The 27,516-nt window shown below is 35.2% G+C and overlaps 1 protein-coding gene across 1 annotated transcript in view; it reads right to left on the reverse strand.

Moving 5' to 3' along the window:
• ITFG1 (integrin alpha FG-GAP repeat containing 1) overlaps window positions 1-27,516 on the reverse strand; it is an 82,895-nt gene that overhangs the window by 3,893 nt on the left and 51,486 nt on the right. Inside the window, exons 11-17 of the mRNA XM_054841048.1 lie at window positions 22,115-22,265; window positions 21,531-21,639; window positions 18,299-18,342; window positions 16,296-16,374; window positions 4,383-4,507; window positions 3,472-3,554; window positions 1,675-1,792 (exon numbers count right to left, since the gene is read on the reverse strand). Coding sequence (XP_054697023.1) covers window positions 1,675-1,792; window positions 3,472-3,554; window positions 4,383-4,507; window positions 16,296-16,374; window positions 18,299-18,342; window positions 21,531-21,639; window positions 22,115-22,265 — 709 coding nt within the window. The remainder of the gene's footprint in view (window positions 1-1,674; window positions 1,793-3,471; window positions 3,555-4,382; window positions 4,508-16,295; window positions 16,375-18,298; window positions 18,343-21,530; window positions 21,640-22,114; window positions 22,266-27,516) is intronic.

The raw sequence follows: 27,516 nt of genomic DNA on the forward strand, positions 1-27,516 counted from the left end.
CTGCTGCATAAAACACTGCAGCTTACAGATAGATATATCCTCTGGGGGAAAAGAAAGGATTGTAACTGCCAGTACATTTTCCCTTCCTTTCTTTGCTATAGGTACTCTAGAGATCTGTAAGGGAAAACAGCATTTAGGCAGAACAGTATTTTTATGAGAGGAATACCGAAAGAGGCAGTAAACCAAGAACAAGCTTAGAAACAAGGAACTTTGGAGTTTAACTCCCAGTTGTGTCAGTGATGCGCAATACTGCCTTGGTCAATATTCTTGTTTGTTCTATACCTCGACCATTTCTTCTAAAAACTGGGAAGGTAAAAATCAATAGGAGGGCTTTGGAAAATTATAGTAATTAACAAATGTTTATATGGTAGTCTGACAATACACACAATTTATCCAAATATTTGTGCCTATTTTGAGCACGATGCAGCTGTTGGAAATGAATTTATAATATAGCCAATACACCACTTCATTCACATATACCTAATGGGCTTTGAAATGGCTCAGAAAGCACTCGCTCTGGGCTGAGTGCTTCTTTACATTACAATACATGAATTATAAGAAAAATTGTTTTAAACGTTGACATTAAATCGCCATTTCTCCAGATGGAATTATACATAGTTAACCTGTCCCCAACTCAAATCCAAGTATTTTTTTCTGCTACTCTTGTTGCTTAAGATGTGTTGGAGCCAGTTAAACCCAGCCAGTGCATAGACCCAGCTACAAGTTAGCAATGCTTTCTTGGTACAGTAGGACATGCTAAGGGCAGTCATCATAAACTTTGTATTTCTTTGTATGTTTTATTTCCAGCCTTACTATTATTTGGAGACTGTATTTAACATTTTGAAGAGTGAAGACTGACAAATAACATTTAAATATGAAGCATGCGCAAAGCCTATGTGAATGTTTAACAAGGTCATTTTATTTCCACAAGCACAAAATAACAAACAATTCTACCATGTCAAAATGTGCAGTAATTTTATTTGACAGCTAAGATTATGGTTTGGGTATAGAGTAGCATTTATTGGCAATCCTGCCAGTTGGATATGATTGTGAACTGAGTATAGTTAAGAAAAATGGGAATGCATTTCTTTTGTGACATGAAAGGCCCCTTTCAAAATGCTTCTTCAAACCAATGGATTTCTATACACTGCATGTATAATTCAGACACACAGAGCAAAGCAGCCAATATGCACACGATTGACTCCCTATACAGTCTTGAATGCTAATGTCAGGGCAATCAGCAGAGATGGATACAGAAAAGGGGATGTTTTCTTTATTTTTAGATTACCAGGAGAACTCAAGATAAGTAAACTCAGTTTATGCTCCATTTTCCAAAACAGTACTCCTTAAAACTCTGCAAAACAGAAAGCTTAGATATGAAACAAAAATGCCTCATTCAGTTAGGAATAACAGCTTAATGGCAAAAGCTTATCCATGCTGCTCTTCATTTCCCTTTCGAAGCATTTTAGAGCTTAAATAAAAACAATGCCAATTGTTAAGCTTGCAGTAAATACTGAATTAATAATAAACACCTTCTGGGAATTAATGCAGTCTGTGTCAGAAATTATACTGTAGAAAACTACTCAAAAAAACCCCCAATGTACAAGACTGTAAAATATTAGGAAGTTTTAAATAGTATAGAAAATATAGAAAAATGTAGTTAATTAAGCTTACCTTTTCTTGCCAGTGTAATATGCCAATTATTGCCAGGATGAAAACGCAGACACCAATTAAGGCTATAGCTGTTAGCAGCACAATGTTACTTGGGGTCAGATATAGCTTGGCGCTCCAGCTATACAAAAGAAGAAAATCCAAGGAAACATTAATACCTTTCATTAGGAAGCTGAAAACAGATTCACTTAGAAAGATGAGAAGAGTCGGTTGGTGTAAGACAGGTAACAACTTGCTCTACAGAAACTAGTGGCTATATTTAGAGACTGAAGCTTAATGGTGTTTACCTGGAAATATATGGCTTAATATCATTACTTTCAGGTAATGCCATGTCTAAATTCAGTTTCTGTTTAACTTTTCAGGAATGCTATGGATATCCTCAGGGACTGACTTTTTTCTCATTAGGAGATTTATCTCCCGCCCCTGCCCAGGACAAAGTAAAATGTGTAAGAAAGCCTTCCACGAAACTGCCTGTGGCTTGGTGAGATAGAGAAGCAGGGTGAAATAAGCCTGTAAGACAGACTGTTTCCTCCACGTGAGGAGCACCTCTTGGACAGGCTCATGGGGTTCGGTTGGCTAGGCATCTCTCAGTCTGAGGTTTACCCAGGGACAGCTGCAGTTGTAGGCAATAGAACCAGTTGATTATGGCAGGAGAATGCTGGAGAGCAATAAAATTAAGCAGTTTAAGGGCTTCTGGAGACACTGCTTGAATGTTGTGGGGTTCTGAGACTCAGTTAACACCCTTTTTGTACTCCAGGCTTCCTATCATAGGAAAATGGTCAGCAGGAGGCTCTGTGTTGAGGCAGCACTGAGGCCTCTCAGGAAACAACACATCTATGTTAAAAAAAAAATTCTAAATTTAAGAAATGTTTATTATGACATCTGATTTCTTCTGGGGATTCTATCCTCTGCTATTCTACACTGTCCATAAACATACTTTATAGGAAAGCAAAAATAGATTAAGGATAAGACAACTGAAAAATTTCTGCATAACACACATCTTTAAATACTTCAACACTGTAAGTAAATTTCCTTCATCTAGCAGATGTTATTCCTGTGGTTGTTAATTAGCAACTCAAGTGGCACATCACTTCTCCACTGTTATTTGTCCTATAGTAAAATTAACTGCTGAAACTGATTTCAGAATCATTTCTGCATGATAAATGCAACTGACCTCACTAGTAGATCAAGCGGCAAAAAGCAGCTGGAATATATGACTAATGTTTTCTCCAACAGCAAAGAGAGAAACATGCTCTCTTTCTGGGAGAAACATTTTAATTGCAAAGTGATTTCAGTGTTTAAGCTCTTGTGTAACCAACCCATTCACCTTTACTTAAAGAAAAACATTTATACCTGTGGCAACAGATACTGCATTCAGAAGGGCTGAACTAATGCTTTTATATGCAACTAGACAGAAATTGCATGTTTGGTGAAACAAAAATGCTTGCTTCAATCATTACCATGCTTGCAATTTGTCAAAAAGGACATTGGTAAATCTAGCAAATATGTTATTATTTACAGGAGTTCAGCTGGTAATTCATTTTTGATTGTTTGTATGGGCTGGTAATAGATTTTGATTGTTTACGGGCACTATCTAAGAGTCTATGTAAATACGTGAGAAGTATTCTGCCTAGTCACAGAGGCAATGACATCTATAGAATTGACACCCTCCCGCCATTGTTCTGAAATTTACTTTCTGTACAAGTGACTATTTTTAAACCTACACATAATGTCTAATTTAAACTCTGTATTAATGTAATTTGGTGATGTGCAAATCACAATGAAGAATGAAGAAGTTACCTTCGAGGAACATTATGGGGATAAGGGATGACTATAAGCTGGGAGTTTGGTATGATAGCTGTCCATTCTTGTTTTCTTATGGACTGAAAGAAAAACAGGCTATGTCAATTCCTAACAAACCAACATACTTAAAAGCAAAGAAATTCTCTGTTGAAATATACAAAAGGAGAAACAATGAAACACTCGCTTTTTTATTTTAAGTGATTATTCCCTTATGTTTGTATAAATCTTTCATTCTGAAAAAACAAAATAATTATTGCTGATAAGAAACACAGCACATGCTTAAAAAGTACAAAGCAACAACATAATAGGGAAAGAAGAAAAGAACCAATTCTACAAAGGAGGCAGGAAAAGCAATTACCCAAATCGGAATTTGGCCAGTACGCTAATTTGAATACCTCACTTTTTAAAGTAGTGCCATCAGATCTTTAAAGACTGAAAATGGTCAGGACCCTACTTTTATGTTTCACCTGAAGATTAGATAATCACGATAATCTCCACCTCACATCATACTGATCATGGTTTTGTCACTGAGGCAGAAAGGATCATGTGAGTTTACAGGCGGGCCAGACCAACCACAGGAAAGTCTTACAGCTGAGACCAGAATAATTGGACCATCAGATCTAATACACATTTACCATATAAACAAGCACCATATACCTGTGCTAACATTTATAGACAACTTCAGTCATCCTTTGGTCTTAGTGTTAGCTTCAGAGCTTATACACCCCCCCAAAAAACCAAGCATACAAGTTTCTTTTTGGCAAACTATTCTGTATTCAAACTTACTACTTTGATATTCTTGCTTCTGGGAAAAAAAAAAAGGCATCCCTAGCAGTATTTCCATCCAAACTCTATTAGGAAAGGTAACACCATAAATATTAGCTTGATTATCTTAAATCTCAACTAACCTTTTCTCCTAATGGACGAGGAATGCCAACGTACAAATGGTCAAGGAAATTAGCACTACGTCCCAAACCTAGCACGTTGTATGGCAACTGGAGAGCAAAATGTGCTGACTGGCTAAGCTGTCCAGCTGAAATAGAATTAGAAAAGAAGCCCAAGTAAGTATTTAAGAAAAAAAACCACTCCACCAACCCCAACCCCCCAACTTTCTACATAAATATACATTTCAGAGTCAGTAATAAAAATGTTGAAAAATTTGTGACCAACCACATGATTGTTTAATTCTTGAAGGCTCAATCCCACATTTCCAAACTACTTGTGGGCACTCACTTAGAGAACAGCTTAAATGCTTTACATTTCCAAGTAAAATGATTCTTTTGAGCACCATTTCTATGTTGAACTGAATCTCTAGTATTTGTTACAGGCTGAGAAGAAATCAGCTATCCACATTTATTTTCCTACGAGTAGTACTAAGTCTATTGCTCCACTGATTTATAAGCTCAGACTCAACGTGTGAAGGTTCACTTTAATTCTTACCAGTGTTAATCAGTACCTACTGTTTTTTCTTGTGTCACAAAATTTGCTAAGTAAATTCTTACGAACAAATTCTCAAATAATAAATCGATTCAATGAAAACTGGTTTACAGTGGTTGCAAGTTAGGTCCTAGTGAGACCATGTAATTATAAATAATTAAAGGAGAGATGTAGGGGAAAAATATCATTCTTTGCTTCCTGAAAAGGCAGTAGGGAAACAAACAAGCGTTGCAGCTATCAACAGGTTCACTAACATCCCATTTTCAAAGTATTTAATTATCCCATTTAAATAAAAATCTCGTAATCTTTTAATTTCTTGCAAACTGATTCAGACCCTACGTAGATTCTTTGTTCATTCTCTAGAAGGCCTCTTAGTGATCTGGTTACACAGCAGGAATGGTATCAGCACCTCACAGGCACCACAGTGAATTCAGCCCTTCACCAGATTAACAGAAATGAGTTCAAGGGATACTTGACAACCTCAGGTAGGTTTATGTCATCAATAGAAACAGTTTTTCACAAAGATACGATGTATTTTTTAAGTGGCAGATTTCTCTCTGCTTTGACATCTGATAGATTATGCCTGAAATTTATTACAATAAGTGACAAAACATAACAGAATGTGAATTAAAGAACATGAATTCACATTTTGTAATGCGTTTACAGCCAACTCTTTTCTACCTCTCCACACTTTCTTCCAAGGCTCAATTCCAAAAGTTAGTCTTTTGCTTCAGACAACTTTGCCATCCTAGTTGTACTGCAACTTGCACAGCTGCAGTAAACAGAAGTGGGGAAAAACTGCCAAACTACTATGACTACAACTTCTTTGGCAAAGCCAAACATCCTTTGAAGAAAAAAAACAGAAACAAACTCCCATTTTTGGCTGCTGGAGATAGCCCGATAAGTGCAAGCATGCATTTGCCACTGTTGAACAGCAGTGATCCCTATGGGAAGTCTCTGGAAAGTGACTGTACTAGAGTATTATAAAAGCTCTTACACCAAGGGACTACCAAGATGAGACACCTACTTTCAGAAGCATTCAGCTTTTGTATCCTCTTATGGGGGACAAACTACTTTGTATATTGGATCGTGGTAATTTTGAACCCCTATTCAATACAATAGTTACTTCACAGTTCTATTGTTCTGAACCTCCACACCCTCCACCAGCTTTTTAGGAGGAAGCTTGCCATATGCTATCAGGCATGTTTTGAAATAGGCCTTTTTAATCATGAGGTAAATATTCTGTATTATTGTAGTTTTATTTAAAAATATAAACATCAACTAAATACACTTAGATGAAATCTGAAAAATTAGCTTGATGCAATTACAATTTTATTAAGCTAAAATGCTATTAGCAAAAAAACCCCCAATAACAGTTTTCCTAAAAATTAGGCATATTTTAGATATAATTTTCTCTATGCAGAGCCATGTAATGAGCAAACAGACGTGGAAATATTTACATAGGGTTTGTACTTTCAGTCCTCTGTTGTGAGGGCAAGGTGGACTGTGTACATTGTTAGGTGAATTCCTAGATTACGGAATCTGTGGCAGACAGCATTAGCCGAGAAGCTTTTCTCTAAGAATGGGGATTTTTCCAGTAAGTTGAGATAACAGTACAGGCCTTGAGTCTGTCCCTGCTTTGTCACTGACTTCCCTTACATAATCTTGGCTAAATTGCTCAATCTCTAGGTCTCAATTTCCAAATAAAAAATTTGAGTAATTCTCAAATTAGAGTACGCTCATAATATCTCGAAGCACTGGTTACCAATATAAAAGTAGAAAGGAACAAAGGTAGTTTTATTAAATTTAGCTTAGGTAGTTTTATTAAATTTAGCTTAGGTATACAAACAAACAAGGTATGTATTACCTGATAATGCTATAACATAATAAAGAATTTTCTTTAAAAATTTGCTTCATTAATGCCGAATTCTGAAGGAGTTTTCCCCAAAAAACAAGGTGCTGCTGTAATATTTAACATTGAAAAGCTTTTAGAATGATTTTTGAGTGAAATATTTAGGATTATGAGGAGACTGCAGCTGACATCTTCCTTTTTTCTTTCATCATACAAATGAGATGAATGTCAACTAAATTAAAGGAAATAAAAGAAAATGTCATACACTCTGTGTAGTCAGCCTTAAAGAGGTTAGAGAGTCAGATACTGCAGCTAGAATTCTTAAAAGCATTGAATAATTTCATGGCTACTAACACTGGCTCTTATGCCTACTAAGATAAGGATAATGAAATGCTTCAGGATGTAAATAGATCATTTGCAAAGGTCAGAAAGGAATGTTTTCTTCTACATAGCAGGCAGAAAATGTGCACGTACCTTTTCTTTATTTGCCTTTTAAATTGGGAGATATTAGCTAAGCAGGACTTGGGATGATAGCATATGGAAGGTTCTAGTTTACTTTAAAGCCAACTACAAATATGAGACCTCTGAGACTATTTCTTGCTTTACTCCACCTATATCTATCATAAATTCTGTAACAGTTTGATGGTTACTCAAATGTTCCACTCAGAATTGCAAACAAGTAATTAAGAATGACAAGTGTTCAGCTGAGAAACATAAAAACCTTGAACAAAGATTAAAAATAAAAAGAGAAATTACGGAGAGCACTGTTAACAGTTTATTGTAATTTCTGAAGTTCTCAATCACTGGTAATTAATTTACTTATGAAAGTAAATTAAGACAGAGTTTTCAGTGGTTTCAGCCTGTCAGAGACCAAATTTTTAAGAAATAGCCAATGATGTTGGGCAGCCAAACCTTACAAAATTTGCAGAGTTTGATATTCAGAAATCATTCTGAATATCTCTGAATCAATCTCCTTATTTTTGAAGTCTGGCATATAAAATTTGAAGCAATACATATCATTAACCTTTTGAAAGTCTTGTCTGAAAAACACAATGATGTGTTGTCTATGCCACATACAGTACTTGTTCTGAATTAAGGCATTTCCCTTCCATTTCCATTATACTGAAGTAAACTTGCTTAAAGCCTAAAAGTAGCCCACTATGCCCTGGGTTAAATTGCAATGTCCTCAACAGCTTATTTCAGGGTGACTAGACTTAAGAGCATAAGTGCTTAAATGAAGCCAATTTAACTTTATGAAGGGAAGGTGACTGCATTTACATGTAGAAGCAGTCCTTCCTATTGTTTCTTTAAACAGAACTGATAATGTGTGGTACTGGATTTAGGAACAGACTAGTTGAACTTACATAGACAGATTCACAAAACTGATATTGTTCAGCCAGTTTCAATAAGCTTATTTTGTGGAATAATAGAGCAGGACATACAAGATCACTACACAGAGCTGAAAGACTAATGGAAACTCAGATTTCAAACCTGCAGTCTCCTGAAGTGCCACTCTTTTAGTTTTTTTATTATGCTTTTCTTGACAAAATATCATTTGCTTTGACGTAGTCCATTAGAGCCATTCAGACTAATTCACAATTCAGTAATAATATTTAGGCTTTCTAAAGTCCCCCAAATTCAATATATTAGAGGACTGAATAGCTAGATGTGTGTTCATAAATAAAAATGTTATGTCATTATTTCTTCCAGTTGCTCTATTTTCCTCTAATTTGCAAAATGTGCATTTATCACAAGCTTTAATACATTCACCAAAATAGTAACTGAAGATATTTGTGAAGTGTGAATCAACTTGTCAAACAAACCCCAAAAATCTAACAGAGTTAGAAAATATAACAAGGAGTTGCTTTGGTTTAGACATACATTCTTTGTACCGGTTGACAATGTAGGTAGCTTTTCTGGTAAAAAAACCCAAACGAACAGTTCATTGTGTAAAACATAGTATCCAAGCTGTAGCCTATAGTCTCAGACTTGCATCTAAATTCTTCTGTACCATCACCTATCTTAATACTGAGGTCAACACATGATTGACTGCTTGTTTATAGATTAGATACACATGTGCATCCTAGAAAAACTGAAAGTTATTCCAAAAAACTACACACAGAAGTTGCACGAATTGCTGCATAGCTGTGAACAATGTGCATAGAACAGCTGGAATAAGACAAAGCCAATTCAAGAGTTAGGTAAAATTTCACAGTGAATGTGCATCACTTAAGCTGCATCACTGAAACACTACAGTGGTATTTACAGCGATTATCAGTATTGTGCTACATTGCATACCAAAGTGTTTCCCCATCTTTTGAAGCTGGCAGCTCCTTATTTTATTTGAAAATATGCCAGAACCACTTACTGCAAAGGAATGGGAAAAATATAACTGATAATAATGAAATACTTGTGCAATATGCATAATAATACAAAGCAGCTTTCAGAAAAAAAAATAAACAAACAAAAAGAAACCCCAACAAGTTCAAACCTAAAAGCTTTTTAGAAACTTTGAGAATTTTATTTCCTTGGCTGTAGTTGAAAGCTTTACTTCAGTTCCCTTATTACTGCCTTTGGAGTTGTAGGTCACTGGTTGTAAAAAAAAAAAAAAATTACCCCCCCCCTATATATACAGTGGAGAAAGAGCTCTTTTTTGGCTTAAAATTATGCAATGGCAACTTCAGCTGAGGATGTCTCTCTCTTCTGACTTAGCTATTGGCTTCTTTTCATTAGTTCACACAATAGGAAATTCTGGATTAATGCAGTACACAATTTCATCTCTCAGCTTTTTCTGCAATATCTTTGGAGTTCCAGAAATAACTGTGGGAAGTGGGCTGAAAGTGCACACTTGTAGCTTTGATACCTATTACTTGCAGTGCTGCTCACACTAGCGATACTTCTTCCGAAAGCCCAAACTCCAAATCTGATGCATTTATATGAGAATATGCACTTTCATTAAGAATAACTTTACACCATAAAATTATAGAAGTAAAACTAGAAACTCTTAAAAAAACCCAGACAATAAAACAAACATATTGCTCATATTCCAAACCTTTGCACAGGGGAAAGTTGTCTAATTTGTAATGCCTAAATATTTGAAGTTTGGTAATATTGCATGCGACAAGTCCAAATAAGTTTTCTAAACAGAGTTGTATAGAAAAACATACTAGCAGGGTATCCCCACCTACAGCAACCAGAAAATATCTCTTAACAGAATCCAGCTATTCCATTATTAAATGTTTCCAGCTTGTTCCATGAATACACTCCTCTTTCTATATAGAGTGGAATTCCACATAACGAATCCTGCGATGTCAAATGACCATTGAAATTAAGCTTATTTTGCTTTCGTCTGTTACATATTGCACTGTTTATGTTTAAATTCATTACTGTAATAGCTGCTAGACATTTGTGTTCTCCTCACAATTCAATTTAGTTAAACAGCATGAGAACTCAATGCAACAACAGGAAAGAGTAAGCAGATTTCAAAAAAACCCAGAAGGGCATGACTTAACAGCATGTGAAAGGTCATTCTGCCATGGAAGGTTTAAAAACAAAACCAAGCAAAACCAGCAAAATGAGAATTGCAGAGGCTATCAGTCCATACAGCTTTAGTTATACAGATGCTTAAACAAATTATGACCTGATAATCTATTAATATGATAATATTATGCCTTTGTATGGACATTGATCTTTGCATAAACCTTAAACATTTATTGCTCTGTTGTTCCTGGCCCATAGAATTAATATTTTTGGTAGACACAAACTGCAACTATGAGATGCTGATGGCTAAAGGCAGCCTGATGTTCATAGTATGAAGTCTCTACAGGACTACCCAGTCATTTGACTTGTTGTTTGGTCAAGGACTGAACACTGCAATAACAAAATTAAAATTCCTGTCTTGTGGTGGTGCTACAATATGAAACCATCCTTCTGCAGTTTGTGAAAACATTTCAGTAAATTAACCACTGCTCCATATTAAATTTAAAGTATCTGATCTTATTTATGTTGTTCTGGGTACACAAGAACATTAGTTTTAAGAAAATTAGTTTGTGTTACTGGTAATAAAATAAATGAAACCAAACATATCAAGTAGGTAGCCTTCTCAAGAAAACACAAAGGATCATTATCGGGACCCGCTTCAGCTTGCAAAAATGACATGCCTGTGTTTTAGCCAAGGTCAGAACTGTCAATAAATAGAGCTGTATAGATGTAATCTGCAGTAATCTAACTAGCATCAGTCATTAAGCAAAATTCTACTAAAAACCAAAGAGATTTAGTAGGGTTACTATTTCATTATCAACAATGATTTTTTTTTTAGGATGCTGAAAGTTTAAAAACAAACAACAACAAAACAACAAAATGAACAACCCACAACCAACCACACAACGAAAAACCCCAAAGCCCAACAACTTGCATTTGGTTAGTTTTACTAAATTCATCTCATGTATCACTCCCCACACCCAAAACAGTTTCCATTTACTCTGTGCTCAACTTTAGGAATTATGCTCTACTTTATTCTATGCATTGTTATTTACAGGATTCAGCTGAAAACCACCATGCCAGAATGACGTTAGAAATTTCTTAGAAGCCAAAAAAAGCCTGGAAATGCAGATGAAGAGCTGAAAATCTGGGCTGACACTCATACTTAACTGTGGGGTCTCCTTAAAAATAACAACTCCAGAAGAAATGTGCAGTGGAAAAGGCAGATCACAGGAAATGGATCAGAAAACATTACTTAAATTTGAGTTTGTGAACTTCTCCCAGATTTACACCTGGACCTGATCTGTTCTCAAGCATAAAATTCCTTAAATATTTGAAGAAGCTGTTGCAATTGAATTTCCTCTCAAAGAGAGAAGGTCTGTGGAGATATTAACCACAGATGTAAGACCCAGTACTTCTCAATTCTTATGCTCATTTTGGCAATTGCTATTCCTTGTAGCTAATTTAATAGTATTTCTTGTTGTGAGATTACAAGTGAATTGAGCAATGTGGAAGTATAAAAGCACAGAATATGTGCTAATTATTATTCTGCTATCTTTTAACAACATACTGGAATGTTAATAGGAGACAGAATAATTCTAACGATGTTTAAAAAAACCCCCTCGTAATTATGCAAATTTCCTGTAGTTAAGGCTTGGCAGATCAAAGAACCTTAAAATGAATTAGATAAGGACAGCCATATGTGCCTTTTTATTTTACTCTTTGCATGAATATTGCATACATGAAAGATACCGTAATTCAGAACTAAAGACCTGCAGAATTAGGAAGATCAGAAGCAGAATGGTGGACATTTCGTTGAGTACCGTATGATTTACTTTAGCCCAGGGCTGGACAGATAACTTAAGGTGACTGGAAAGTTTGGTTTCAATGGTTCAGCCATCAACTCCTCCCCTGCTAAGACCAGTGGTAAAGACAACAAATAGCATCAACTGACTTGGAAAAAAAAACATTGATTGATGAGCATTGTTTCCATTAGAAAAAGAACTATGTCATTACTCATGTTACTTCTTAGGAAGGAGATGAATTATTTTAAAAATATGATTACAAACAGATTGTCTCATTATTGCTTTCATATAATTAAAAGCTTCAGATATGGATTGTTCCCTGATATTATATAAGGAATATAAATAAGTTGGTGAAAATTAGTTTTAAAATAGTATATCAATGCCCTACTTTTAAAAGCTTAATCTGGAAAAGATGTTTTGTAAGTTTATATATAGCCCAAAACCGCCATGTGGGTTTGGTATTGCCCACCAGTGCACATATATAAAAGTGTTGCTTGAGGTATTTCTTGATAGTCAAATAGAATAGAGTCTGATGTAACAGACTGTTTTTCAAGATAATAACCTGTAGGCCAGTACCTCCAGTTAGAAGAACATTTACTGAATTTTACGAGTAGGACTTGTAAAAGAAGAAAGTTTAGCTACAAACTTAATATAATAGCTTCAGAAAATGTGACTTGGAAAAGTTCTTGCAGGAATTATACAGACTCAAGAAATGTATTAACATATTACAGTTGAGAAACTGATCAGAGACAGTATTATAAAATTCCCTGTAACAACACTGCTAGGGCCACAAATGCACTTGGAATTCATTACTGTTATTTCATAATGCCAAAACAGAAAAGGAAATTCATCATGACTGGACTCCGTTATGTTTTTATTATTGTAAATATGGTAGCAGTGGAGATGAATGGTACTACAGCAGTATTAAATCACATTTGATAGCTCTTTCTTAGAGTAAATTGTAAAAACATTACATTTCTAAAAGCACCACCCCATGCCCCCAAAAAAACCCCAAACGACCACACTCACCAAACGCTAAAGATAATGTTCAAGAAACATGGATTTGGTTTTGTTCTTGGAAGAGAGAACCAGGAAAAAAAAATTAAGTGATACATGAAATAGGTCCAAATTTTAAGCTGGCTTTATTCTCCACAGATTTAAGGAATTTGTTAGCTATGTGCATTCTTCTGTGACACACAGGTCTATAGTTCTAGGTCTACAGCACATCTTTATTTTGCCACTGGATTGTTTTGTAAGCTTGCTTAAGTAGCAAGTGCCAAAGGGTCAAACATAAACACAACAAACCCATCTAATTTTGTATTTCCTGAAAGTAGGGTTTAGAATCAGTTTATACTACTGTGAATTAACCTTTTAATAGATATTCTGCACTTGAGATCCCACAAATCCATTTTGTCTTCTGATTAAAATTATGTCAATTTATAAAAATAAAATTTATTTTAAAAAGCAGCATGTAATATTTCATCCACATATGCCAAGTTTCAGTTCTTTACAGTTACTATTTATGATATCCCAAATATAAAATATTTTCAAGACTCTAATAACACAGATACTACCAGCTGTTAGACATGATTAAGTGTATTGTATGAGTTCACTTAAAATACCAGATTTCTAAGTCTGAGATTGTGTTAATAAGTAGCAAGAGTTAAAAACTTCTCTGACTACATGAATGATGAATCTGAGTATAATTAGATCTAAGCAAAGGTTATGCTGTAGTTTTTTTGATTTATAGCATTTTCCTAAAGAAGAAAGAAAGGGTCAGTTTGATGGTTTTACTAATGTGTTTCTTTTCTTACGCAAAAAATGTCTTGTTACTTAGGCAAACAGTTATTTATCAGTACTCTTGATTCTCTGATAAGATTAAGTATCTATTCCTAAGTCACATGGCCAAAGGAACTATGAAGCTGCGTTTTCATTAAGTTAGTTTATATTCACACGAGCGCACCAAATATAGGCAGGCCTGCGTCAAGTCCCAGTGAGCCTGAAGGAATAAATACATTACACTATAAACCCACCAATTTCTTAATTTAGATGCATGTTCGCCCAATGAATGCATTCAACTAACTATTAGTGGCAGGCTGGAAAGAAATTTTGTAATATAGAAATTATAGTAATTTCCAGTAAGTCTGACAGCAGCTCTCAAGCTCTATCACTAGGTCCATATTCCAAGAAGGTAGCCCCCAAGAATACAGAGGGGCAGTGATCGACTGCAAATACTTTAGTTAACAGCAAAAGAAGAGATTAGTGAACTCCAATCTTTATTACACACACTTGTGAAAGTAAAAGAGTTTTTATTCTTTACTAAGATATGAGAAAGCATTCCAAACTGTTTATACTTTTGTTGTTTTGAAAGACAAGTACTCATATGCCTTGTAAAAAAGAGGAATAGGTACAAAATAATTGCTTGTATTTAACAGTATAGGTCTTACTGGTATCCTATCAGAAACTCAACTCTAAAGCCAATACGCAACATGGAAGCAAAATGAGAAGAAAACCCAAGATACTCGGTTATCAAGAAGAACAGAGTAGAAAAGGCACTCCAATGTGGATTAAAGTAACATGGAGAAAACAGTACGAATCTCTAGAAACCTGTCCTGAGGCAAAATGCTTTCAAAAATGGGATAGAAACTATGAAACTAAGGATGTCTGTATTCGTATGAATAGGAATTCCTTCCTGTATGGAACCTGCAAGATCTTTTAGCCTTATCTTCAATGTCGCCATAAACCCTTCATAGTACACGAAGCGTTTTTCTGCAATGCTCCCTTGTTACTGCTGGATAAGAACATTTCAGGCTATGGCTAATTCCACCCGCAAGCATGCTGACCATATGGCCAGCCTGAGGACAAAACCAGACCAAGTAACTGTTGATCTCTAAGTGAAATCTTTTTTTCATGTGGAATTTTGTCTTCCTCTGAACTGCTGATTTTTACAGAACTAGTGGAGTTTTGAGGCATGTATACTCCAGTTAAAATTGGCTTAAGCTAGCTAGTGGATTCAAAAGTTATTAGTGACCACAAATAATCTTCTTTCTCTTTATTTTCTTCTAGGGTGGAATTAACAGTCCTGAGCACAGTAGTCAAGGTGAGATCATTATCATTGATTTAGGACCTTAACACGTCAGCATTTTTTCCCCTGAATTATTGCTATTATTTAAATTAATGTCATACAGAATACAGTTTTCTCAGTGAACTACAGGGAACTTTTTTTAAAATTTGAGTTTAATTTGAAAAAAGACTTGAGTGACAGATGCAGATGACTGCCATCATTGGAAAGGAATTAGAATGGTGCAATTTACAGACGTGCATTCTCGGATCATTTTTGGCTTGCAAGTTCGAGATTTTTGCCTAAGCAAGAAGTGAGTCCATTATGAGATGTGGTCATAAGAAACACTTAGTTAGACTAATAGGCCAGTTAATACAGTCACCTGTGTCTTCTAGGAGTCACTAGTACATAGCTAGGAAGGCAGCATAAACCTCAGGATATTCTTCTAATATTAGGCACTGCTTGGACCACGGTCTAATGGATTATTCTTTGTCTGCTTTGGTTTTGGACTTAAGGAAACTGTAGCATCTGCAGCGTTTCATGCAATCACACACAATTGTGTGAAGCACTGCTTCTGTCCATTTATTTTGACCCTGCTACCTAATGATTCTTTGATACCTTTTAGTTCTTGTAATACATGAAAGGATGCAGCCATTCCCTCTCTATCTTCCTCATGCTACTTGTGACTTACAGATGCCTGTTAGCCTGCTAGATGTAGTGAACAACTCCAGAAAAATACATCCTGTGTTTACTGAATACTATGTTGATCCCTTTTCATGTGCCTACAAGATGTTATTTAGGTATTTCAAGGCCACTGTTGTTTCTTAATACATAATTGCTAAGGAACTAGTAGAAAAAGTAAATCATTAGCAGCTTATGCTATTTCACAAACTGTTGATATTGTATCCGACAATTCTTCAGACTGGGCAAGATATAGCCAACTGTTCAAACCCAATTTGCATGGGGCAGAAGAAAGGAAAAAAGAATGCAGTTGCAATGTTTTGAATAAATACGCAATCTGTAAAGAAAGAAGGGAAAGTTAGGGGGGTTTGGCCTTGTAAACTGAAGACACTATTCAAAACCAGTCCCATTTCACTCTGTAGACTTCTTTCCAACTCTTTAGTTTGCTGAGAAGTATATACAGACAGACCATGCCATGTGTATTCTCATTATACGGTTATCTTACCTGACCCATTTTTCAGGTATCCATTTGCATCTACAGTAGTGTACATGATGTAAGGACCAGGCTGATTAACACCAAAAGGCTACAAGGAGGGGAAAAAAAACAGACAAAATTTCAGGAACAAAGCTACAATAATAAAACAGTAAATCCAAGAAAAATGTTTCTAGGTTAATGATTTCCTATTGATATGGATAATTTTGAAATCTTCCAACTGTTTTGGTCATAGCATTATGTGGAAATTAATTTTCAGAGTAAGGCTAATCAGTTGTCAAAGTAACATTTAGTTTCTGATGAAGAAAGCAACACTAGTCAGTCCTCTGGCAAAAGGTTTAATGCTTCCTTGGAAGTTGCAAGTAAAATTAAAAAAAATCTCTAAAAATTCAAAGAAATAAATGCATTTCTTGAAAAAGCAGAACTCACTTGATATTGTCTGAAAGAATGCACTATCTTGATGGCTTTTCTGAACTGAAAAATACTACACAAATTCAAAATTTTGTTATCATTATTTAGCAGTATTTTATTTAATTCATGAAAGTATTTGAATAGTTACTTGTTGAGTACCAATATCTATTTTAAGCAAATTCTCTTGAGGAAGAAAATGTACTTAAAGTACAGTTATAGGGGAAAAAAGTAAATAAATACATAAATAAATAAAAAGGGAGTTGTGGATTAATGAGAGATGAACCATAACAAATTCACTAAAGAAAGAAGGCGGGGGAACAATTATCTGCTATGGTGGGGAAGGGAGAGGAGGGGGGACAACTGTAAGAATATATTTTAAAGAAAGTTTTTGTGTGGGTTTTTTTTTTAAATGCTGAATTCAAGCTGCTATTAGGGTATCAAATCTAGTAAAGATCTTTCAAATGAGTTATAGAAAGAACACTACAAGAAGAGACGATGACACATTTCACACCATGCCTCAAAAAATAGTAAGATCTAAACCGTAAGAATAAGTGATAATGATGAGAAATGAGATCAAAGCCTGAAAAATAATTCATTAGAATGAAGAGTAATGAGACCACAAAGGTGATGTTAATGCAGATCTATGAAAGAGGAGTAAATAAGGTGAAAAACTGATTTTATTCTTTTTTTTGTGCTGTATTCTGGCATAATGTACTTTTTGTTACTTTCTGACAGAGGACTTCTTTTAAAGTGGAAGCAATAGTATTTCAATGATCTTGATAATGAAATGTTCACCAACATTTGTTGTGAAGATATGCTCTTTAAACCCTCTCTTTAGTTTTGTAATTAAGCTAATAATACCAAACCCCTTTATTATTTTATACCAGAAATTAAACCCTATGTTTTAAAAATGGTTTGAAGAAAAAGTTGGTCCCATTTGAAGCAGTTTTTATATTTTCAAATCAAAATTAAATTTCATATTTTTGCAGAGCTAAAGCGCTAATGCTAGCTTTGAATCCTCTAAGTTCCTATGTCAGGCCAACTTTCACTGTGAACATTGCTAAACAATTTGCTAATTGAAAGTTTGGTGAGCAAGTTGCAGGGTCTCTGGAGATGATTAAAATAATTAAAATAGAAATCAGCACACATATATGTGACTATCTGCAGAATCATCAGAACCAAGTATATTTCCTTCCCTTATATCCTTTATTGTACCCATTTACTGTATTTTAGTGCAGAAGAGGCTTTATGGCTGAATCTGTCCCATAATCAGCTTTGCCTGGCCTTTCTGACTGCCTAGAACAAGACCTGGCGCACTACAGAGTTTGGGCATCCAGCTGTAATACACAAGTTTTTCTCATGTCTGGTATATCCCAACCCCCATGATGCTGGGTAACAAAGCTCACTGCAGCATCAGGCTATTGATTTCATCTCTGAGCAGGCAGCTGGTGAAAGGTATGGCTCTCAAATGTGCAGAACTTGGCCAGTCATGATTTGGATTACACATTCTTCCAGTCAATAACTGGCTTAATATGTGGAGAGCTTTTGGTATAATTATATCTCAGCTTATTTGAGGCTAAATAGTAATGCAAAGTTATACTTACTGTTATTTTCCGAGGACAGTCATTAGAACAGAGGCCACTGAGAACTGCAAAAACAAAAAGTGAGCTTGTAGTATTTATGATAACTAGCCATCTTACAAGCTCTACCTCTGAAATCTGTTAAAGTATAGTAATAGTGTCAGGTAGCCATTAAAACAAATAAAGAAATGTCTTCTACATGACTTATGTTAATGTATATTCATTATTCCTCATTTCTAACCATTTAAAAATAGTGGCAGAGATTCAGCTTTACTGTTTTAACTGGTAAAAAGGTAAGTAAAGGCAGACAGTGGAAGTTGATATTTGGACCAGATTTGAGGGCAGGTCATCCTAATCACCAGGCTTTTTTTTAGAACATTTTCTATCTACTTTAAGGCTCCATGGAGTTTCAGGTAAAAAATGTCTAGGGACAGGGAAATACTAAAAAGTGCACATAAGATATTCATAGTGTAATAGTCTGATTAGAAATCATTCCTTACTGCAGTCAGGAATGGCACTGTTCTAGTGAAGGAACATTTCTAATATTTTGTGTGCAGATCTTAACAACTGTAATGATTCCTAAGTTATCATTCTTTTCTTGTGATTGAAAGATGTTGATGTTTCCAGATATAGAAAAATCTATTATTTTTATACAGTCCAAAAAAATATCTGGACACATAAGATGAAGGTGTGGCAAAGCAGAATTTGAAGACCACGTGTATCTACAAATAGACTTTTTAAGCTATGAGTTTATTTTATATATTATACATAGGTGCATATGCAAGTGGAACCAACTCTTCCCATTTCGGTGCAAAACAGCACACTGCAATTTGCTGTTCAGTTTCACTACTGGAACAAATAATCTGACCAAGTACATTTGACACCGGTTATAATGAGCAAAACTGTTCTCATTGTCCATATGCCACATAAGTGAACACAACGCATTTATTGATACACTAACTTGCACAAAGCATGTCTTGTTAGAAATACTCTCCCCTGTATCACAGTAAAGATATTTTTAGATAACTCATTAATTCCCATTTCCTGGGGTTTCCATGCAAAAATATTCACACCGTAAAAGGGTGCTAAAAAAGATTTACACAGAGTGAACCAAAAAGCATGTTGCAAATTACTCCTTTCCCCATTAAAATATCACACAATTATAATTCTAATATGGCTTTGTGAAGTGTAAGACTTTTTTAGAGCATTTTCTGCATACTTGTGTGAATTACACTACCTATATACAGTATTATTTAAAAGAAGGCTTCCATCAACATGACAAATCATTATAGGGTATTACGAAGAGAATTAAGTTCAGGCTAAGGACAAAGTAATAAGTGCATCAGCCCCAGCAGTAGCTGCAGTTCTGTTGATCTTATGGTGTGCAGAATGTGTGCTTTCAAAGGATTAGATGCATTTAAATAACATGAAGGCAAATACAATTTTTGAAGGTGAACCTCTAGTTGTTCCTGTTTAACTTTGTCCTCATAAGCTCATGTACAGCCTCACTTTTTACTCATTCTCAAAAAAAAAAAAATTAAGGAAGACAGACAAGCAATGAGCTCAAAGCTCAACACCTCTGCAGTCTGGAAGAACATGGTAGGGCATGCAATTTGAAAACCTAATTACTCTCAATTACAAATATCATAATCTAACTCTAGCCTTTCAAACCAAGGCTCTAAATTCACACACCCTTGCCACGTTCGTTGTCATTCTGTGCTTCCATGGTAAGATGTGTTTTGTGCCATGTGCTTCTAGACTGAAAACACCAAACTGACTCACACATGGAAACAAACTGACCCGCAGAATAGATCATGCAGCATAAGCAAAATACACACCATGCTGGTTCTCACCGAAAGGAAACCAGCCTATTTCACACTAGATTCTGCATACTTTCCAGATAATATAGAAAAGAACTCCAGTAAAGTAAGCTTGATATGACAGAGGTACAGCAAAAAAGACAGAAGTCCCTGCTGGAAAGAAAATATTGCAACCACTCAAGGCACAGACTAAAGTAAGTGCACTTGGTTATTGTTTCTTGCCTAGGTTTCTGAAAATAGGCAAGATAAAAAGGCAGTCACTGTGGACATAGCATGTTCCTTCAAGTCAATATTGCTGTACTTTCTTCTGGTTCCTTTCTGTCTTACTATGGCATATGTATTTTTATATGCAAGCATAATTATATTTTTCCTTAGATTAGTGATTTATGAGCTAATCTTCCTCCAAATTTTAAATAGCATCACATATTAAAAAAAAAAAAAATCTAAGTTGAATGATAGGTATGTGTAGATCTAATACTATTTTTGTATTGACAACATTATGTTACGTGAGGAGATAAGTGAAGGTGAAGGTTCACAGAAGGGGCCTCTTACGTTCAGCTAGTCCAACCCTTTCCCTCAGAAACAATTAAATACACTACATAATTTCTTAACCTAGTTGTGAGGAGTTGTTGGTAACTCTGCAGCTTCTCCAGGAATTTATGTTAGTACTTCACAAGCTGTCATTTAGGAAATTATTCTTAGTATTTAGTTTTTGTAGTTTGTTACTTTATGTTGTATCTTGCATGGACACACAGAATGCTATTCCCCCATTATTATGCATCATTATGGATTGAAGACATGGATCTTCTTTACATTTCTCTTTCACATTGAATAACGTGGTTCCATGTGGTCTTTCCCTGCAGATCATATTTTTAGACACTTGATAATTCTTATTTTTCCTTCAGAAGCCAGCTGAGAAATGAGTTTTTAAAGACCTAGTATCTCTTTTTAGAATTTTGCTGGGATACAGAAGGAAAGCTCCATGATGAAAGAGAAGATTTAGCCTGTCTCTAGTTAGCGAGTGAAATAAGACATGCATTCTTGTAAAAAAAACAACAAAAAGCAACAAAAAACCCCAACACACCCCCCCACCAAGAGATGATGAACACTTATTTAAAGGTCTTTATGGTCAAGACTGATATTAAAAACAACTAAAGTGTTGAAAATAGTGGGCAGAATTACTTTGAATTTTAATAAGTACACTTAAATAAAAAAACAAGAAAAAGAACCTTTGAAACAAAACAAAACCTACTTATCCAAGTTCAGATTCTGCAACAAGAGATTTCTGCAATCCCTAATATTTTCCACTCCGTATTTTTTCTTTTCTAGAATTATCATACACAGAGCATTACCATAATGTTAGCACATAGAGAGGCTCAAATATTCACATTCCTCTCAAGGTCCCATTTTGACTTGATTATACAGTGATAACTTACCAATAACTTTAACAAAATAGGCATCTGCTTCAAAGTTATTTTTTAGTGTATGGATAGCAAAGTCCTTGTTGGAGTAGCCTTTGCTTAGCACAATGATATCCAAGATTCCCTAGAGGAAAAAAAGTTTACATTAGAATGCTGATTTACTCTAGATAACATCTAAATTTAGCAAACTAATTCCCTTAGATACAAAAAGGGAAAAAAAATAGTGTGCAAAGTTTACAACTTCACTACTAATTTTAATACCTTTCAAATCTTATTGATCTATGGTTATTTAGGACAGAGTGCTCCATCCGGAGATAACCAGGACAATGCCTGTGGTGCATGGCTTCTGCCTTGCCACTGAAGAGGGCAGCTCAAACTGAGCACACGGAGGGTCAGCAGACTTTTAAGCAGCGATGGGCTGCTGCTGTCTGCTCACCTGCCAGGGAGCATCTCAAGAGTGAATTTCCCAGGCTGAAGGCACTGCCTGCCACGTGCTGTAAAGCCAACGTTTCTACAAAGCAGCCTGGCAATGGCGCACAGAGAGATACAGCAACACAGAAAGAGAGACGCTGTTTGATGATGTAGAGAGTTGAACTTACATCTTCGTATATGTCAAAGAAGGTTGCTACCACTGCATCCTTGATTTGATTTAGATCCGAGAGCTCCCAAAAAACTTTAAACATACGACGTACACTCTTGCAGCTTACGTTATTGCATGGGACATTTTCTAGTAAAAACGCTTGTTGATTGCTGTAAAACATACATATATATAAAAAACAACTTATTTGCTATAAACAGTGTAAATAATAGACATTACAAAAATATTGCAATTAAATAATTTAAGTCTGCTGAAGTTAAGTATAATAAAAACAAAGCTAGCAGCCACTGGATACTTTAAAAGCCATAAGCATTTATGTTAACTTTATGGACAGAATTATAACCATTATGTGATGCCTGACTTAAACCAATGAATACACTAAATAAATGGGTCCAAATCAGCAGGAATCATTTCCTTAACCATCCACTCAAAAGACTGAATATATTCTTACTTCATTCTGAAACAAGTACAAGCGCACTTATCTTTTCCTTAATCCCTCCATGGTCCTTCAGCTTAAACACCGCTTAAAAAGTGTCAGTGCTTTTTCGTTATTTTATGACAATCTCTTCCCACCCCAGCTTCACTAATAAATTTTCATACACATTTCATGATGAAACCAAATCTCTGTTGATATTTTTCCATTGTTTCAAAGCAAAATAGAAAACACAAACCCCAACCTACTAGTACAGAAGAAATAGGATAAGACAAACCAAATTAGACGTTTGCTAACATACAACAGACAGAAAGATAGGCTGTAACACTGAAACAAGAAACAAACAAACAAACCAGAGCACCAGGTCTAGTACAGCAAAATTTCCCTTCTAAAGAATTTATCTAATACATGCCCATCAGTCAGTGGGAGACACAAGTTCATACGTGCACGCTGGTGGCTAATAGTAATATATGCTGTCGCTGATACTGTAACATTGCCACTCTCACTGGCATGGTGAAAACCTTCAGACTTTACCAACTGGGAGTCTGATTCTTTGGCAGGTCTGTATCCTGGGAGCCCACTAGAATTCATCACTGCCTTGGCAATGGGAATTGGCAATGGGAATGAAGTTTCTTCCTCTCTGTCTGGGGGCAGAGCCAGGAGATGGAGCAGACAGTGTTCTCTAAAGCTAGCTAAGCATGTCAGAGCCCAGGGCAATAACCAAACCCACTTCTTCATTATGACCTTGAACATACTGCTCTTTCAGAGGGTGACAACAATGTGTTTTTCTGTATCTTAATGGCATCCAGTGCCTCCAGGATGCAGTCACACACATACAAGCACTCCTCCTTAAGCAAGTTTTTATTTTTCTTTGTTTCTATGGTATACTTCTCATAGGAATCATATCCCACAATATTCATATTTCTGCTCCATCCACTTTAGAAAGAGTTAGACAAGGGCAAAACATTTACCCTGAGAAAAAATATTTCTGACACTGAAGTAAATCAGTTTCCTTGCCTGTTGCCAAGTTAAGATTTTAGAACCTGCAATGGGAAAAATGTAGGATTTTATTTGCTGTAAGATGTGTCAAAAGTAAAATGGGATATTTACATACTTCCCTCAAAACCTCATAATCACGTTTCTTGAGCTTCTGTGAAAAATACACAAACTAGGCCTTTATTCGTCTGCCATATGCCTGCATTTGATTGAAGCCTAATATGAACAACCCACTTTTTACTATTTCACTTAGAAGCATAAGTATATTGAATTAATGTCCAGCCAAAATGAGATGAGGTGATCTGCAATATTTAAGACATTGTATTATCAGTATCTGAGAACTCATAATCATAACTTGAAATTGTTAAGTGCTCACATTCATTTCATGTATTACATAAGTATTGTATCAGATTAACCAGCTATAGTGTAAGGTGACAACTTGAGTTAAGCAAATTGTTTCAATTTCTCTTTTTCATCATCTTGATGTACACTTTTTTATTTAATTTGGAGGAAGTTTTAACAAGATGCTTTCTTTCAATTCACATTTTCTCTATTGCCAGATATAAATGCTTTAACTTGAGAATATCACTCAGGTGTCCTCTACACCATCTTGTTATTTCCTTTTTAAAAATTGGATAATATTTATAGTAAAGAACTAAGTTACAAACTCACATTTAACTCCAAAATGATTCAGTTTGATTCTTAACTTTCCTCACATTTCTGGACAAAATTTTGAATTATATATCCTACCAATAATATTTGAACAGCATTAGTCAACTAAAATACACTCTTGAAATATTAGTAGTTTTTGCTGAAAATATTCCCCCTTTTTTGATTGAAATTGAGTGAACATGACTTTCCTTTTCCTCATGTATTTTCCACCCATTATCTCTTGATAATATACAAGATAAGGATTTTATCATGAATATGTAGGAATTATCTACAACGCCTAGAAACAATTTCAAAATAACTACCCCTAAAAAGCAAACGAATACACTCACACAGCAACTTCTGAATTGAGCAAAAACCAAAAGTGCTCATTTGGTGGTGGGGGACAGTCTTCAGGTTTGCCCCAAAAAATACAGACCAAAAAATCCAAACAAAAAAAAAAGCGTTCTTCACATCTGTGTATAAAACAGCATTAGTGCTTTAAACTTTCGTCTATTTTTCAAGGAGAGCTCCATTCCAAGTTGTACTGAAGGCTGCACAGATTATAACTAGTTGTCTTTGTGCACCAGCTGAATTTTTTTTCATATGCACAGACAAGTGATGCCCACTTGACTCAGATAAAAAACAGCAGTGAACTAAAACATTAATAAAGAATTTTTAGATTTTGATTAACAATGAACACTAATGGAAACCAGAAACTATATATATGTGTGTGTGTAATATATATATATATATGTCTTAGCAATTGTTAGCTACATTATGTCTGTCTTGATCCTTCTCAGTCCCAGTCCACTCCTGGGGCTGTGCTGATACGGGGGTTCCCATGTGCTACATCTCAGCATGGGAGGAGGAAATCTTAGTGTGTGGGCCGTTCTGTTAAAAGGCTGCAGCAACAGGGACAGCTGCAGTGCCTTACTGTTTGCAGAGGGAAGAGAAATCAGCTGTTTGCTGCTGCCTCAGCTGTTTAATTCTTTCTTGGAAGAACTCCTGACTGGATTTGGCCTATGAGCTGCCAGTTGAATCCTTATGTTATTTAGGACTTTAATACACAAGCATCACTAGAATTAAAGTGTCTACCTCCATGTTTCATATCTGCTACATACTACAATTACCAACAGCAAGTTTATGACCTTTCTATTATTTTGAACCAAATTTTAAGATTAACACCATCAGAAAAAAAATCTCCCTGTACCAATGAAAATCATCATCACCTTTAAAATGACAAAACAATGTCCCTGAAAGCCTATGGGAAAACACAGGCACTACTACAATGGTAAAACCTTAAAATCAATGCTAAAGTGCTACACAAATGTGTAACAGTCAATAGCGAACAGTTCAGCTTAAATACTGAAAAGAGGCAGAACAAAAGAACTCTAGGACTAGCACATCACTCTTAACATGCTCCTTGCAGCACTTTTAATATTTAGGTATACACACCAACATATACACAGTGGCAGTTAAACTGTGTACTACCTGCATAACTTTATCCCAAACAGGTTATGAATGATGCTCAATAAAGTACACAGCTGTCTACAATTTGGAACCTTCTGACCAAAGTCATCTATGCAGCAAAACCAGATTTAATAATGTTGAATAAGTAAGGCTTAACACTAAAGAAAGACCGAAGACTTACCTCAGTTTTATTTTAACATATTTCTTTGCAATTAGAATTAAATATTTACTGCTTAATTTCATACATCTCCTTCTGTCACTTTTAGGCTAGTTCATTTACAGTTGTACAGGGGACATCTAAATGACTAATATCTTACTCCAGACAGTCAGAATAATTGGATTTGCCTCTATTTTTCAGATTTGTTCAATTATAGGGTGCTCATCAATTCTACATTTAAAAGAAGTCCTTTATCCAACCTTGCTTCTGACAAGTGACAACTAAGTGATTTAGGAAGAGGTAATTTGGTCAAATAAGAGTCCTTTCAAGTAGACCCATATAAAGGATTAACACACACATTAATTTAAAACTGAGCATGAATACACTTCTAGAAAGTTTGAGGTATTCATGCTCAAAGGTTTTCATTCACCTGTCCATAGCCAGTTCTGTGTTACCTCCAAGTTTCAGTCTTTACTGTTTTTTATCACCAATGTCAGGGAGAGAGAGATACTGTACTTCCAACTTGACCATTACTTTACCAGTGAAAAACATTCCCTTTGAATAAAAGCATCATTGAAAAAAATGCTTTCTTAGATTACATATTTGCAATGCAAGATGCCAATTATTAGCATCTAATTTGGCAACAAGTAGTTAAGCAAAATTTGTTTTATCTAGTTAGGTGGGAGAAAGACAGGTGTTTATAGACTCACATACAGTACTTATTTCAATGTTTCCAGAATCAATTTAAAACCAGCATGTGAAAAAATGAATACATTTAGATAAGATAGCAAGTAGAGATGAACCAATGAATAACTACTGATAAAATCCCTTTACGTATTATTATTCTATGTACATACACACATTCTAATACATTCACGACTAGAGGGAAGAAAAATTCATGTATGTATCTAGCCTGAAGAAAATTCTGTGCACTGGAATTCTAATGTGCAGGTTTTGACTCAAGTCAGAAGTTAAAAGAATTCATAATGGACCGATAAATATGTAAGAATCGACTGTGAATTTAGCATCTGCACCTGTTGGAATTTATTGAGTCTCTGGGTTCAAATCCCCGCTGCACTTGCCACCACAAGTGAGATTCCTTTTTTGTTGTTGTTGTCAATAAGGAATATCTCCATGCTGTCAGAATATTACACGCTTTTATTTAAAATCAAAAGGATATGGCAGGAAATGAAACAGTATGGTCTTACGGCAGTTCTGAAAATACTTAAAGCTATTAATCATTTTCCTGACTTACTCACCTGGAAGGACAGTAAACCAAAGTTATGAATAACTATCACCTCTTTATTTCAGTGTTTTGTAGGTATTTTTAAGGACTTGATCTGAAAGTGCTTTCCAGAATTACGATGAAAGCATATAATTGATTTTAATTGCATTTTTCCATTATCATGTATCAGTATATTTTCAGATGAGTAAAATGGTTTCTGCCTCCCTTAATTTCTTTAAGTTACAGATAGCAACTAGAGGCTAGGCTTCCTAGACTATAGCACAGATTGAGGTCAAGAGTTTACAGAAATGCTTTTATCATTTAATCACAGTAATCAATCACTGAAATTAGATCTGTAGATGTAGCATGAAAGGCTTCAGAGAAAGAAATAAACAGCTTGATCCAGAAGTGTTTAAAATCAATTAAATAAGGTTTTCATTTTATGTTGCTCTAATTTAAGAGGAGCTTTTA

Source organism: Grus americana, chromosome 13 (genome assembly GCF_028858705.1).
Source record: "Grus americana isolate bGruAme1 chromosome 13, bGruAme1.mat, whole genome shotgun sequence".
Taxonomy (NCBI): Eukaryota; Metazoa; Chordata; class Aves; order Gruiformes; family Gruidae; genus Grus; species Grus americana.